This window comes from Furipterus horrens, unplaced genomic scaffold (assembly GCF_987537825.1).
Source record: "Furipterus horrens unplaced genomic scaffold, mFurHor1.1.pri manual_scaffold_3, whole genome shotgun sequence".
Classification (NCBI taxonomy): Eukaryota; Metazoa; Chordata; class Mammalia; order Chiroptera; family Furipteridae; genus Furipterus; species Furipterus horrens.
Window position 1 is genome coordinate 50,939,756 of NW_028327173.1, and position 14,809 is coordinate 50,954,564.

Genomic DNA, 14,809 nt, shown 5'->3' on the forward strand with positions numbered 1-14,809 from the left:
AAAACATTACATAAAATAATCATCTCCAATATATAGCTATATATATAGTATATAATATCAGAGTTCTAAAAACCCTTTCACAGTAACATTTTTGAAACAAAATTAATTAATAGAAAATGAAATATTACCAACTATGGGTAACTATATTGTGATACATCAGCTACAAGTATAGTTGCTTATCTGTATGTGGACCCTGTCTTTGATTACAAAAGTCAACCCTTAGGACTTCTGGTCAAGCGGGGGCATAAGCAGACATGGCTCACTTCTTTGCACAATGACATCAAAATTACACTAAAATATAGAAGAACCATCACTCAGAACCATCAGAAACTGAGTTGAATGGACGTCTGACAACTACAGAATTAAAAAAACCACATCCATCCAGACTGAGCCAGCAAGCTGGTGCCATGTCTGAGACTCCATCAATCTGGCTAACACTGTTTGTCCCACCTTGGAGATCCCCAGAGACTCTGCCCCACCTCTCTCACAGGCCCATCCAAGCTGCTTTTCCATATGATTAGCTTGTCTTGGCTCATACTGCTCACTTCCTAAGTCCTCTCAAACAAGCAACAATAGGCCTCAGTGAGCCCCAGGCACAGCACTAGCAGCAGCCAGCCTAGATTCACACCTTGGCTCGGCCTAGTAATTTCCAAACCAGCACGAGTAGCAGCTGTCTCAGATTGCTTTATAGCTTAGGCAAGGTGGCCCCAGGAAAAACACAAGTGGGGCTGACCTTGGTCTGCACCACCCGGGAAACCCCAAGACCAGTGTACCCAGTGGACAGCTACAGACCACATCAGAGCACCACCACCCTGTCCCTACACAGCTGATTGTCCACAGAAGGTGCAGGTTGGTGGTCAGTGATCACAGCCAATGTTTGCAATTGACTGTCCTGGGTAAATCCCTCCCATTGATCTGCCAACAACAACCAAGTCTCAACTACAAGAGGAGGGTATACTCAGCCTACACGAAGGGCACAACTTGAGTACCCAGCTTGGGTGATAGGGGAGGCTGTGCCACTGACCCTACAGAACACCTACTATATTAGGTCACACTACCAAGACACAGAGTCAAGCAGCTTGACTAAACACAGGCAGACAAAGAAACATGGCCTAAGTGAAAGAACAGATCAAAACTCCAGAAAAAAGAGCTAAATGAAATGGAGATAAGCAATCTATCAGATACAGAGTTCAAAACACTAGTTATAAGGATGCTCAAGGAACTTAGTGAGGACCTCAGCAGCATAAAAAAGATCCAGTCCAAAATGAAGGATACACTAAGTGAAATAAAGGAAAATTTACAGGGAAAGAACAGTACAGTGGATGAAGTCAAGAATCAACAATGATTTGGAACCTAAGGAAGGAAAACACAATCAATCAGAACAAGACAAAAACGGAATTTTTAAAAATGAGGATAGTGTAAGCAACCTCTGGGACAACTTCAAGAGGTCCAATATTCACATCATAGGGATCCTAGAAGGAGAAGAGAAAGAGCAAGAGATTGGAAATCTATTTGATATACTAAAGTGTAATAGAATATAATTTATTTGATATAATACAATATAATTAAAAACCAAAAAAAAAACCCTTAAATATAAATGTTTGTTATTTAATATAATTAAATTCATGATGATCTGGCATAGCATAAATTTGATAGCAAATTCCATTTGTTATTTTTGGCCAACAGCTTGGGAAAATTAATGGGCATATAGAACCATACCAAAATCTTAGTTGAAATAAATTTACACATTTTTAAATGTCTCTTCAGGATTAAAAATGACATTGCTCAGTGATAATGAATAATTTTTTTAAAGAAAATACTAGAGACAAAGAAAATTTTATTTTGAAGATCTTACAATTTGAAAATAGTCTACAGCAATAGTGTTATTTCATGTTATACAGTGATGACTCATCGTGGGTATTACGTTCTAGACCCCCTGCAATAGGTGAAAATCCGTGAAGTAGGAACCTTACATTTATTTTAGTATTTACTGCAAAATCCTGAGATATAGTGGAAAATCTGCGATAAATAATTAAATATAATATAATATAATATAATATAATAAATATTTTTTTAAATCTCACTATACAGTGAGGCCATGATAAGTGAACCGCGATATAGAAAGGGACTACTGTAACTCCTAATTTCATTACTTTCTCTTGCTTTTCTTTTAGTTTTTTATTCAGTTTAATTAATCCAGATTATTGACCAATATTATACATAAAACAAATATTTTTCAGATTTTCTAGATTATTGATCTAATATGTTTTTGTTTGTTTGTTTGTTTGTTTTTTGCTTCTAGTCCAAAGCCCTTATCCCTTTACAAACTGAAGCCCATCCAGAAACAAAGCAAAGAGTATTGACAAACTACATGTTTCCCCAGCAACCTCGTGGTGATGAAGGTAAATTGTTGTTGGTAGAAATTTCTCCTGTACTTATGTAATTATCAACAAAAGGAATTCATTTTGTTCTGATTTATGGCCAGGAACACTGACACATGGGCAAGGCTATGAAGATAATTACATGACATATATAATTAAGAATCTTATCTTCACACTATAATATTTTAAGTAAGATTCAAAAAACATAGTTCTTCCTCTTTATGTTAAAAATGTTGACTTTTAGCTCTGGCTGATATGGCTCAGTGGATTGAGTGCTGGCCTGCTACCCAAAGTGTTGCTGGTTCAATTCCCAGTCAGGACACATGCCTGGGTTGAAGGCCAGGGCCCCAGTTGGAGATGTGTGAGAGGCAACTGATCGATATATCTCTTGCACAGCAATGTTTCTCTCCCTCTCTTTCCCCCATCTCCTTTTCTCTCCTTTTCCCTCTCTAAAAATAAATAAATAAATAAATAAAATTTTTTTAAATAGACTTTTAGAATCAACTCCTCTTGGTAGATTGTAAAACACAGGACTAGTTAACAAAAGGTGGGCCTCAAATAATTGAAATGAGTTAAAAAGAGTTAGATCTTAAGAAAGGTTCAAAGTGTTCACTAGTTTCATGAATGAAATTTAAACATTTAGTCCAGTGATCCCAGGCCTCAGATTATTTCATGTTAGGTGTCAACTATAAAAAAGCGACTTGCAACTAATGACACGTCTTTCTTTTTCAAGTTGAGTTGCCCCTAAACAGCATCAGCAACTATGATAAGAATGCTTTTTGAAAAAAACTAAACCTTTTCTCAGTAATTAAATCTTCTATCCTTTGATTACATTATTTATAAAATGTTTAAAGGACTTTGTCTTTTACTATTTTGCACTCAGCATAGGCTTTCATGCACATTTTCTAGTCTTACACTCACAGTAATTCTTAGAAGAGTAAACCCACTTTAATCCACCCATGAATTAAATTCACTCAATCCACTTGAATGAGACCAGCTTTTAAGGAAATTATTTCCATATGTATTTTTATTTTCAGAGATAATTATATTAAACATCTTTATTCTTTGACTTACAAATATGAATGAATCATTCTGGGATACCTTATGATATTTTTATTCAAATATGACTTACAGAAGTAGGAAAAGGGAAGAATTGTTTTTATATGCATTTTTTAGACTTCAATAAAATTGATATTTTGAATTTATGAAAGAAAAGTCACTGTGTATACATATGGCACATGTAGTCTTATGTAAGAATTGTTTTATTCATCTATCTTCACTTACATTTACATTTTAATATCCCTAGATTAACAAAATATTTCTTTTCAAAAAGGTGTAGGTAAAAATGAAAGTGCCTTATATTTATTGATTATTTCTGAGATCCAGTTTCACTGATTAAATCCCTAATTTGTTCAGGGAGTGAGGTAGATCTAGTTAGGTAAAGTGATGTTAAGGAATTAGCTTTGCTTTTGTTTGATTTCCTTTGGAAAGAAGATTTGATATTAAAAAATATTTTTCTTGAACTTTAATCAACTCACCCCCCGGTTTTTCTGGCAGAAGTGTATTAAATGAATTTTCAGAATTCTTTTCAACAAAAAAAGAAATATTGTCATTAGCCAACATTTTGATGTAAAGATTTATAAGCCAATTGCTTTCACTGTTAATTTGAGACATATTTAGACTGAGTCCTTCATGTTAAAGACTAAATTTTCCACGTTTGTTTACACTAAAAATAAATTATTTCATCATCCCCACCCCCAAAACACTTGTGTGCATGCATGCACACACACACGCACAGAAGGGTGCAATCTTAGACAATTTGCAAAACCATTGTCGTGTAGTACCTTTTGTAAAATACTGACAGAGTTTAGTAGTTACAAATGTGGACTCTGTAATACACATATATGGAATAGAATTCTGCATTGGCCGCAGAGAAGGTACATGACTTTGAGCAAGTCTTAACACTCAGCTATAGTTTTCTCATTAGTAAATTATAGGTGAAATTAGTACTACCATTGTGCTATTCTGAAGATTAAAAGAGATAATATTTTTAAATGTTTAATCCAGCTCTCTATTGTTTCTGTCTTATGAAGAACTCATTCTCTATACTGGAAAACTTCCCAATTTCAATATATAATTACTGTATACTTAGGGAAGCTGAGTTTGTGTTATGATGTTAAAGACCGTGTAACAAATATCAGGGGACTTTTATTCCTTCTTTCCTCCTTCTTTCCTTCTTTCTGTCTTCCTTTCTCTCTGTTTTTCCCTTTTTAAATTTTTTTATATTTGTTCGTAGTACCTATCACCATTGTTACATAGTGTAGTAAGCTCTATTAACATTTTAAGTAAAGACAGTAAAGCAATAATATTTTGGAATCTAACTGTAGATTTCCAGTCAGACAGTGACAGCTTTAACCCTACACTGTGGGAAGAACAGAGACAACAACGCATGACTGTTGCCTTTGAATTTGAAGACAAAAAGGAAGATGATGATAGTGCTGGGAAAGTTAAGGTGAACCTTTCAATTTTTGCTTTTTCTTTCTTCTCATTGTTTTTGCTTGTTCAATTTATTATTCAAATAGACTTTGGGACAAATTGAGTGACCTCTACTAGAAGGTCAGATACATCTTTAAGTCTCATGGTGGTACCTTTCATTTATAACAGGATGGTAATTGTGGAAGCATTGCAGTGCTTGAGAATGACACTAATGTCACAATTCTGACTGAGCACTTTTGATAGGCCACCCCATCTTACAGAATAACATGAAAGAGATTCAAGGTGAGAAAAAGCTGGAAAAAAATGCAAACAAATCTGAGTGATGGGCTTTACCTAAGCATCTTATGTATCTTTTAAAACACTGAAATGGTTTTCTTTTCATCACTAAGCAAGGCAACATGCAGACTGTATGAGGCCAAATACACATTTTATTTAAGGGCCAATAGATTAATATATTACTTTGGCATTAAAATCTCTAAAAGAATTTATGCTCCTGGGATATTTGAGAATTAATGAGTTTTCTTATGGGTGAGGACAAGTTTTAAAGGAGGTGAAGACTAATAGCAGATGATGTTCCTTAGAAAAAATAACTTTTATTTTTAACTTCAAAGCATTTTTTTAAAAATCCTTTATTGGAACTAATCTAAGTCAAATAATGAGGTTGAATTTTAAAATTGACATTTTTTATTATTTAAATTTGAAAATTTTAGAATTGATATTGATTTTATCAATATCAGATCTTCATGTTATCATTATAGCAACATCTTGAATCTCTTATTAATTTTTATGGTATTATTTGTATACTTTTTTATCATGGGTACTAATTTCCTGAGTAATTGTATATGCATTTTATTAATAATTCTAGGTTGTGTGATGCATTCTTTTATGTCCCCTCAATCCTTCTAAACTTTTTTCTTAAGCCCACACACTTTAGAACCTTGCTAGAATTAGCCAGTAATTAATTGACAAGGCATACCTATATCATTGTAGAGAACCCAAAATAGATTCCCTAATCAAAATAATAATTTTGTTTTTTAAAAAATGGGTTTAAAAATGTTTCTGGATGGTTGATTAATGCTATCTAATAACCAGAGACATATCGTGAATTCCTAGAAAAAAAATGCTAAACTTAAAATAAATAAAACAATGTTATAACATATTAGGTTTTTTTGTTTGTTTGTTTAAGGATTTCATATGTTAGATCCAGACCTAATGAATGATGCATTCTTTACTGGACCTTTGATTCATTGTTTTACTTCATCGTGTGTCAAAAACTACATACTTCTTAAAATCTATATTCAAAGGATCCAAAGGGAAAAAAGTATATTTGATATACTTGTATATGTGTCATTAAAAACATAAAATATAGTAAATGCAAACAATTATTTAGAAGCCCTGTTTGTGTGTTATATGATCAGGTTTGTTTATAATCACAGTAGGTTCATTATACTTTAGAGTACATTTTTCTCTATGTTTATTTATATTTGCTTTATTTATATTTTGGTAAAACCATATGCATTTCCCAAATCTCAAACTACTTGGCTTCAACTAATTTGAATATTTCCAATGCCATTGGCTATTGGACAAATTAGAACACAAACACACTTCTAAATAAATCATCATGGAAATATGATGAATGGAATATACTGAAATCTTAAAGTGATTTAATCACATTTTTCTGGTCATTACATGTACATTAAATTTAGCACAGTTTTATCTTTAATTTTTATAAAACTTTAAAAGGAACCAGTGACCTATGCCATCAACTTCCAAATAGACTAGAGTATAATGCCCTACTTATAGTGTGTATAGTGTAGTATGAATGCTGCATTGTATGAAGAAATTGTGACACTTTAGCTTCATATATTGGTACTGTTTTATCACGTATAATTAAAACTAATTTTCTGATGGTTGTTTTAAATGCATTACCCAGAGTGAAAAAAAATAATCAAGAGTAGAAAAATGATAAAGTGAAAATGTTGCTACAGTGCTCCTCTTTCTCCCAGAAAATGGAGATTCCTTCTCCCACAGGATCACTCCTGCCAAGCCCCCTGGGAAAGGGGCCAGCGTGGGATTACTCTCCAACCTGCCAGACTGTCTGGCGATTGCTGCACACCATGGGCCAGGTGTGATCAGCAGATCCAAGATATGCCCGTTCCCCAGAATGACCCACAGCTGGCATGGGGTTGTATAAGTGGCCTCCAGCAGGAAAGGAGCATGTGCACTCCACTGCCAGTGGCAGCACAATCCACCACTCTTCCCTCTCTAAGTGGCAGACAGGTAGGCCTCGGTGTTGGGATAGGAGTATCCCCCATGTAGAGGCAACCTTGGAACAGTGGTTTATGGGGTATGTTCTGCATGATTTGGGATAAGAAATGTTGATCACGGAAACTTACTGATTGCCAGTGTTTGATCCCAATTTAATTTTTGTTCATTGATATTGGCAGTGGGGTGGGGAAACCTGAGTCAGAGGGGAGGGAATATCATAAGGAAGTGTCTAATGGTGGGATATCTGGCATGGTTTTTGAATTGGGTGTTTCATTTTAATTATATTTGTTTTTATTTTTAAATATTTTTTTTTTAATTTAAAGTGTGGGAATACCAATAGTCAAGCAGAATGTTGATGACACTATTGATGAATTCTAAATTGTCCCCACACATACACACATTTTTTTAGTATTACTTCTGGGGAAGATTAAAGAACTAAACTTGATTCTTAAAATATTATAGGATTTGAACTGAGATTTACTGAGAGTAAACTTTAAGCACAAAGATGGCATATGTTGAAAAGCACCAATTTCCCTTTAATTTGAAGGCATAGATGATGGTAATTCCTATAAGAGAAGACTGGTTTGGGAGTTGTGGCAAATAGGGTTTCTTTATCTCCATGGGTTGGGTGTTTAAGAGTTTAAGGGGAAAAGAAGTCTTAATGGGATGTAAAATAACACTGCATTTTTTTGTAAACTTTATCATCCACATGTAATGGACTATATTCTTATTCTGTCTTATATTCTTTCCATAATATAAGGCAAGCTGAGAATGCATTTTCCTAATTAAAACTGCTATACATTTCTTTTGTATGTAAAATGTTCCATTTAATTTCTAAAATAAGATATTTAACAATCAATAATCAAAGCATTAACTATTATTTCTCTTACTGGAATTTACAACCAAATCAAATTAAAATTTAATTATTATATAAGGAAACCACATCCCTCTATAAATTTAAAATATTTTTCCAAATGCCCTAATTATTAGCACTAATTCTTTCTTCATTGCTAAATTTTGAGGAGTCTCCAACATCTTGCAGCTGCTATTTGCATTTACTGCACTTTATTTAGATCTGAGGTATAGAGACTATTGTGAAACATTTCTATTTCCCAAAATTAAAATAAAATAGTATTTCAGTAAATATCTTGCATTTTAATAAAGTGTATATGTGAATGAGCAAATACTTTATGGTGAGTGATATATACAATATTTGGTAAGAACATAATTGACAGATTTTTCCCAATTAAGTGTATAATAAATGAATTTACATATATTTTCATACCATATTAGAATAAGGGAATATTATTAGCCTAAGAGAGAAAAATAAAAAAAAACTGCTTTTGTATTTGGGCATTACTGAGTTATTAATATAATGGTGTTTATGATTATGTTTACATATTTCTGAAGTGCTGCACACATAAGTTGAAAAGTGGTAAGGAAAAGCAGTCTGCAAAGGGCATAAAATATGCTTTTACAAACCTTACAAATATAAAAGTTATAAAATTATAGTTTAATTTAAAAATAAATTATGAACTATTAAGCTAGCTTATGTTATTAAAAAATTAAAATTTTCTTGTTATTTAACTCAATAAAATTCACATTTTAGACTTACAGTATTTATTCTACAAGATTGTACAAATATGTCCTGTACTTATTTGAGCTATTCTTTGAGCCAAGTAACATTTACATAGCACAAACTTTGGAGTCAAAAAGCTGAGTTTGAATTTGGACATTGCTACCTATTAGTTATCTGACCTTCGGCAAGTGACTTACACTGTCTTAGACCCTGGGGTTTTTTTTTTCCCCATAAAATGGGAACAGATACTAAAATGGGTTGTGAAATTTAAATGAGATTTAATTATAACTGATCATAAATTATTAACTAATATGATTAGTCATTTAAAATATGTGGTAAATAATAGGTATCATTACATAAATAACTAATAAAATAAGTATCTTTATAAAACATTTTGCATGGTGCCTGACACATGGAAAATTCTGAATAGTTATATGATAGTCATTGCTGCATACAATCTGTAAAACAATTCAGTTATAGGTATTGTGGTTAGACATATATAGTGGAATCTAGAGTGCTAAAGGAATCCAGATCTTTTAAATACGTAAGTAGAATATGATATTAGAAATAGTATCAGCCCTGGCTGCTGTGGCTCAGTGGATTGAGCATCAGCCTGCAAACCAAGTGTCGCTGGTTCGATTCCCAGTCAGGGCACATGACTAGGTTGCACGCCAGGTCCCCAATTGGGGACACGTGAGAGGCAACCGCACATTGATGTTTCTCTCCCTCTCTTTCTCCTTTACCCTCTCTCTAAAAACAGATAAATAAAATAAAATAAAGTAACCTTGTTAAAAAATAAGTTAATTCATTCATTTAAAAAAAAAATAGTATCTAATCCCTGCATAGAATCCATAAATTTTCAAAGGACTATCACATTTATTATCTCATTTTAGCTATCGACTAACACAAGCATGTGGGAGAGATATCATCACTCCCATGTGATATGAGTGGAAAACTGATAGCTAGTCAAGGTAACTCTGGCTTATATTTAGGTCTTCTGACCCCAAGTCCAGTGAGTTCTGCTGAGAGGCTGGTAAATGGGAAGCAAGGAGCTTGTTGTCTAGGTGGAACAAATCCAAGTTTTATGAGACCCAAAGTTTCCACAGTTTTCAGAGGGGACTCTTTAAGACAAAAATATAAAATAACCATGTAAATACATAAGGGCTTTTCACAAGGCTTTGGAAAGAACACATGCAAGTAACAAGTCCCAAAGCTTGAGCTTCTTTTGCTTCATGGCAAATTCACTCCTGTTTCTAGATTTAAAATTTTCTACAGAGATAAAATACCTAAATATATTCTGGTGATGTGACCGCAATGTCACATTAATTTGCATATAAAACAGAAAGTATTGGTACCACAGCCATTAGCAAATAGTCATCTGATTATGCCAGATGGGACATAGAATCTACAAAAAAATTTACATTATTCAGTGAAGTACTTAATTCAATTAAAGAACACTTCACATTTTTGCCTTTGATTTAATTAGAAGTTCAATTTTAGCATTGAGGATATTTTAAGGTACATAGACTTTTAACTTAATGACCTACTTGAAAATACTTTTCATTCGTATTCCACCAGTTATTAAAAATTAAAAGATGCTTTTAATTGGCATAATAGTCAAACCAGTCTGTAATTTACATTTTTAAATGTAGAATTTGACTTTTAGTCCTTTGATATTGAGTACTTTTAAACAAGTTCAACAATATAATTTAAAACATAGACTTAATTTGTGATTAACATTTCTACTACAATTTAAACAGCATATCCAATATGCATGCATTAAAATGGCCTTTGTCTAGCATGAAATTATTCTTTTCATGTTTATTTAAGAATGCATTGTAAATCAAGTACCCTGAAATATATTTATATTTTACTCTAAGAATTTACATTTTTTCTGTAAAGTCTAACTTTTTATTGGGTTAAATCTTTGTAGCTTTATTTCTATATGCTATTAATTTCACCCTGATTTATTTGGGAGTATAAAAGATTCAATTACATTTAAATAATACCTACACTAGCAAAATTATCTTGTTTTTTATTACTTTTTCAGAAATTTATTGGAAAAATAATTTTTTTTAGTACTGAAAGGTATGCTAGAAATCATCTAGAGAAGTCCAATGCCAGTATTTGAGAAGGAAAATGAGCCACAAGAAAGATGAAACACTAGAATAACAAAGTTGGTGGATTTGCTAAAACTGCAGATGAGCAAAAGTGTTTGAGTTCATATTCATAGTCCTCAGATCTATACCACCATCATAGTTTCTTACATCCCATGAGTTACATGAGTGTGTGGGGTTGGGAATGTGTGCCCTTCCCTCTTTCTTTTTTTCTCTCTCATTCCCACACTTCTTCAGCTTGTCTTCCCAACCTCCCCACACACCTTCCACAGATACATACTCACCATGAACACATAAATCATTCCATTTTGTAAAGTTGGTTCTACTCAGATGCAAAAAGTCATGATTTTTGGAACAAGTCTGGCCAACTAAATCTGCCCCTTACTTTCCTCCCATTCCCTTTGAATCAGCAATAACAATTTGTATCTATTCCATTGAAGTAATAGTATAAGTACTGTGATGTTTGAATAGACTATATGGAATGTCTCATGTCTTCTATAAACTAAATGAGAAAAATAATCATTAATATACATAATATGTATTATTAATAATTTATATATATGATACACCAGAAAGGAGTTCAAGAATGGAAATAACCATCTGTATAAACATAAGCCAAAATTTATATGTTTGCCTAGAATATCTTAGAAAATGTTCACAATTTTTTATTTCTCTTTATTGTAAGACATTACATACAAAGCATGTTACTTTATCAGGGTAAAAATTAAATTTAAAGCCACCTTGAAACACATTTTTTAAATATTAACGAGAATTAGCTACCCTACCTTTTGATGTAACATGCTAATTAACATAAAGTTGAAGCATATTTGGATAGCAGATATTGTTAACCTCCCGATTTTTTTAATGAATAACTCAATCTACTTGTAAATCTTTTGGGGTCTCCTCCATCATATGCATTAATATTTCAAATATATATTTTAATATCAAAATAATGACATAAATAATTAAGACGAGGAAAGGAAGAGCCTCTGAAGTATAAAAGCAGCTAATAATCACAATTAAATTTTTCAGAGATTACCAGTCAGTTAAGTGTTGGATATACTGCTATTTCAACTAGTTTAGGGTAGGTCAAAAGATAGCATATAATCCAAAAATTATGTTTAATCTACAAGGGTGGGCAGAGGCGGGAAGTCCCACAGACAGAGAGACGAACACTAAGTGTTCTACTCTACAGAGCGGTTTCTCAGCCAGCTCAGCACTCACTGTACTGCATTTGCTTATGCTACTACTACACATAAAATGGAATCGTTTTGTGAACATACTTGCTGAAGGTATTTTTATGTTAAATTTCTTTTTATAAACTTCTAGGTTGAAATAAACCTAAAACGATATCCAACTCCTTACCCAGAGGATTTAAAGAATATGGTAAAATCTGTTCAAAATCTGGTGGGTAAGCCAAGCCATGGAGTGCGTGTTGAGAATTCAAATCCAACTGCTAACACGGAGCAAACTGTGAAAGAAAAATATGAACACAAGTGGCCTGTAGCCCCAAAGGAGATTACAATGGAGGTATTTCAAGGTTATTGGTAATTGCCAGTGTGGTTTGGATTTTTCGGAATAACTAAATGATATGTTACTTTTTTTATTTGAATAGATCTTCTTTAAAAAGTGCATTCCCCAAAGAATAAATGCAGTCCCTCTACTCTTTCAAACTATGAGGGTTGCATTTAATAAATCACAGAAAAATGATACCCTCATGACCTAAAATCATTAATACAGCTCTAAAAGTTCCAATACACACAGTAAAAATAATTTGCTCACCCAGCTAGCCCTGGCCAGTACATAAATTATATCATTTTCATGATATCCTTTTGGCAACACCAAACTTTTATTGTATGAGTCATTAGAAGTGGCTAAATGAAGATTTTTTTTTATTCTGCAAATCTCAGTAAAATTTGATTTAGATAAAACAAATTTTTAAATGTTTTTGTATTTGGGTTGCAACCTTTCTAAGGAAACACTACATAAACAACAAAAGGGGAGATAACTTTGAAATTGAGCTTTTTTCAATTTAGTCATGTGAGCTTAATTTCTATATTTTAGAATGAATTAGGTAGTCATCCTTATCAATTTTTTTGGTCTGAAAAGAATTCAACTGCATGTATGCCACCTCTGCACTATCTCATCAACTCTTCAGATAATTTGCTTATCACTTTTTTATCTTCATTAGAAACATAATTGGTATGAAAACATCTAGAAGTTGCTATAACTATTTCTCTAAAATTTAAATTGACAAAACTCTTTTACAAATCTGCATTTGAGCACCAGTTTGTTGCATTGATTAAACACCAACTGTATATTTAGCATTGTGCTAAATGCATTGAGAGAGAAGAAATATAAAATGTGTGCACTGTCTCCCACTAATTTAGGGCCTCGCCAGGTGAACTTAACAAAGATGAAGTAATTAGGAAATATATTACCTGAAATATGATTATATGGTTGGTTGTGTGGTTGAGAATATAATACGCTAAGAAATTGGAGAGATAAACAATCATTGCTGACCAGTTAAAAGGTTACTTGAAGTAGTTTAACATTGAACTACATATGAATAATTGGGTGAGTATTTAAAAGCCAAAAAGAGAGGATGGCATTCCAGGCCAAAGGAAAGGCTTGAGCAAAAATAAGCATGGTGTGCACATCTGTCAGTGGGGGTACCATAGCAGCCAGCCCAGAAAAGAATCATCCATATGGATATGTAGGGAAGAAAATTTAAGTAAATATTCATTTTTGTTGGCTTTTTCACTTTGCTTATAAAATCAGTATTATTTGCTTTTCCTTTCCAAAATATTATAGCTATACTATAGTAGAGCAATATACTTTTCTTTAATGTATAAGATATTGCAATAATATAAAAAAGGCAGAAAAACAACTTTGAGCAGGTACACATTAAAAACACGCTTTGTTGTTAAATCCCATGTAATCGCAATTTAACATTAAACTATGAGGTCATAATAATTTGTAAACTGAGTAATTTTACTACAACTAAAGAGACCCTAAAATTGCTTAATACAGGGATACAATAGATGAGGCAAGGAAAAGATGGCTTTAGTCATGAATTTAATAATAATATTAGCAGAGAAAATAGATCTTATTGTCTCACAAGAACTTCAAGCTTAAAAAAATCCATGACTTGTTTCTTCCCCTAACTCGCATCTGCTCCTGCATTCTTGATCTTGATCTCTACTGGTTTACTCAAGCTAGAAATTTGGGTGGTATTCTGATTCCTTTTCCCTTCTTTTACTCCACTCTCTGCCCTTTCCAAATAATCACCAAAACCTACACATTTTCATCTGTCTCTTCTGTACCTTCTCAGGTCCTCAACTGTGTCTCACATTAGTGTAAAAACTGTCAGTTTCTTGGCTCACCATGTCCTCAGCCCCTTCCTGGCCTTTTTAATGATTGTTCTAGCACAGATCCTATTTTCTTTCCTTTCTAAAATTTTTTATTTATGTATTACTTTTTAATTAATTTATTGGGATGACATTGGTTAAAAAGCTATTATAGGTTTCAAGTGTATATTTATATGATGTATTATGTGTATATTGTATTTTGTGTACATACCACCCAAAGTCAAATCATCTTCCCTCACCATATATTTAGCCCTTTTTAAAAATCTATGGTGGCTTCTTATTGCCTAACTAAACTTCTTAAACAACTAGAGTAGCCAAGCTCAATAGAGAGAAGATTGAAGCTCAACCTTCAGTTGTATATTTATTTCTGATTTGCCCCTTCTTTAAACTAGTAACTTCAATATTCTTTCTTTTTTTAATTGTTATTCTATTACAGTTGTCCCAATTTTTCCCCCTTTGGCCTCCTCTGCCCATCCCACACCCTACTCCCCCAGTCAGTTCCCACACTGCTGTCCATGTTTATGGGTCATTCATACATGTCCTTAGACTAGTCCCTTCTCCTTCTTTCTACCATTATCCTCCTTCCTTCTTCCCTCT

At 32.9% G+C, this 14,809-nt stretch overlaps 1 protein-coding gene across 1 annotated transcript in view; it reads left to right on the forward strand.

The window, feature by feature from the left end:
* The window catches only part of LRRC7 (leucine rich repeat containing 7), a 299,869-nt gene that overhangs the window by 188,286 nt on the left and 96,774 nt on the right, over positions 1–14,809 (forward strand). Inside the window, exons 13-16 of the mRNA XM_090269599.1 lie at positions 2,303–2,402; positions 4,769–4,893; positions 6,909–7,157; positions 12,171–12,371. Of these exons, the coding sequence (XP_090125725.1) occupies positions 2,303–2,402; positions 4,769–4,893; positions 6,909–7,157; positions 12,171–12,371 (675 nt within the window). The remainder of the gene's footprint in view (positions 1–2,302; positions 2,403–4,768; positions 4,894–6,908; positions 7,158–12,170; positions 12,372–14,809) is intronic.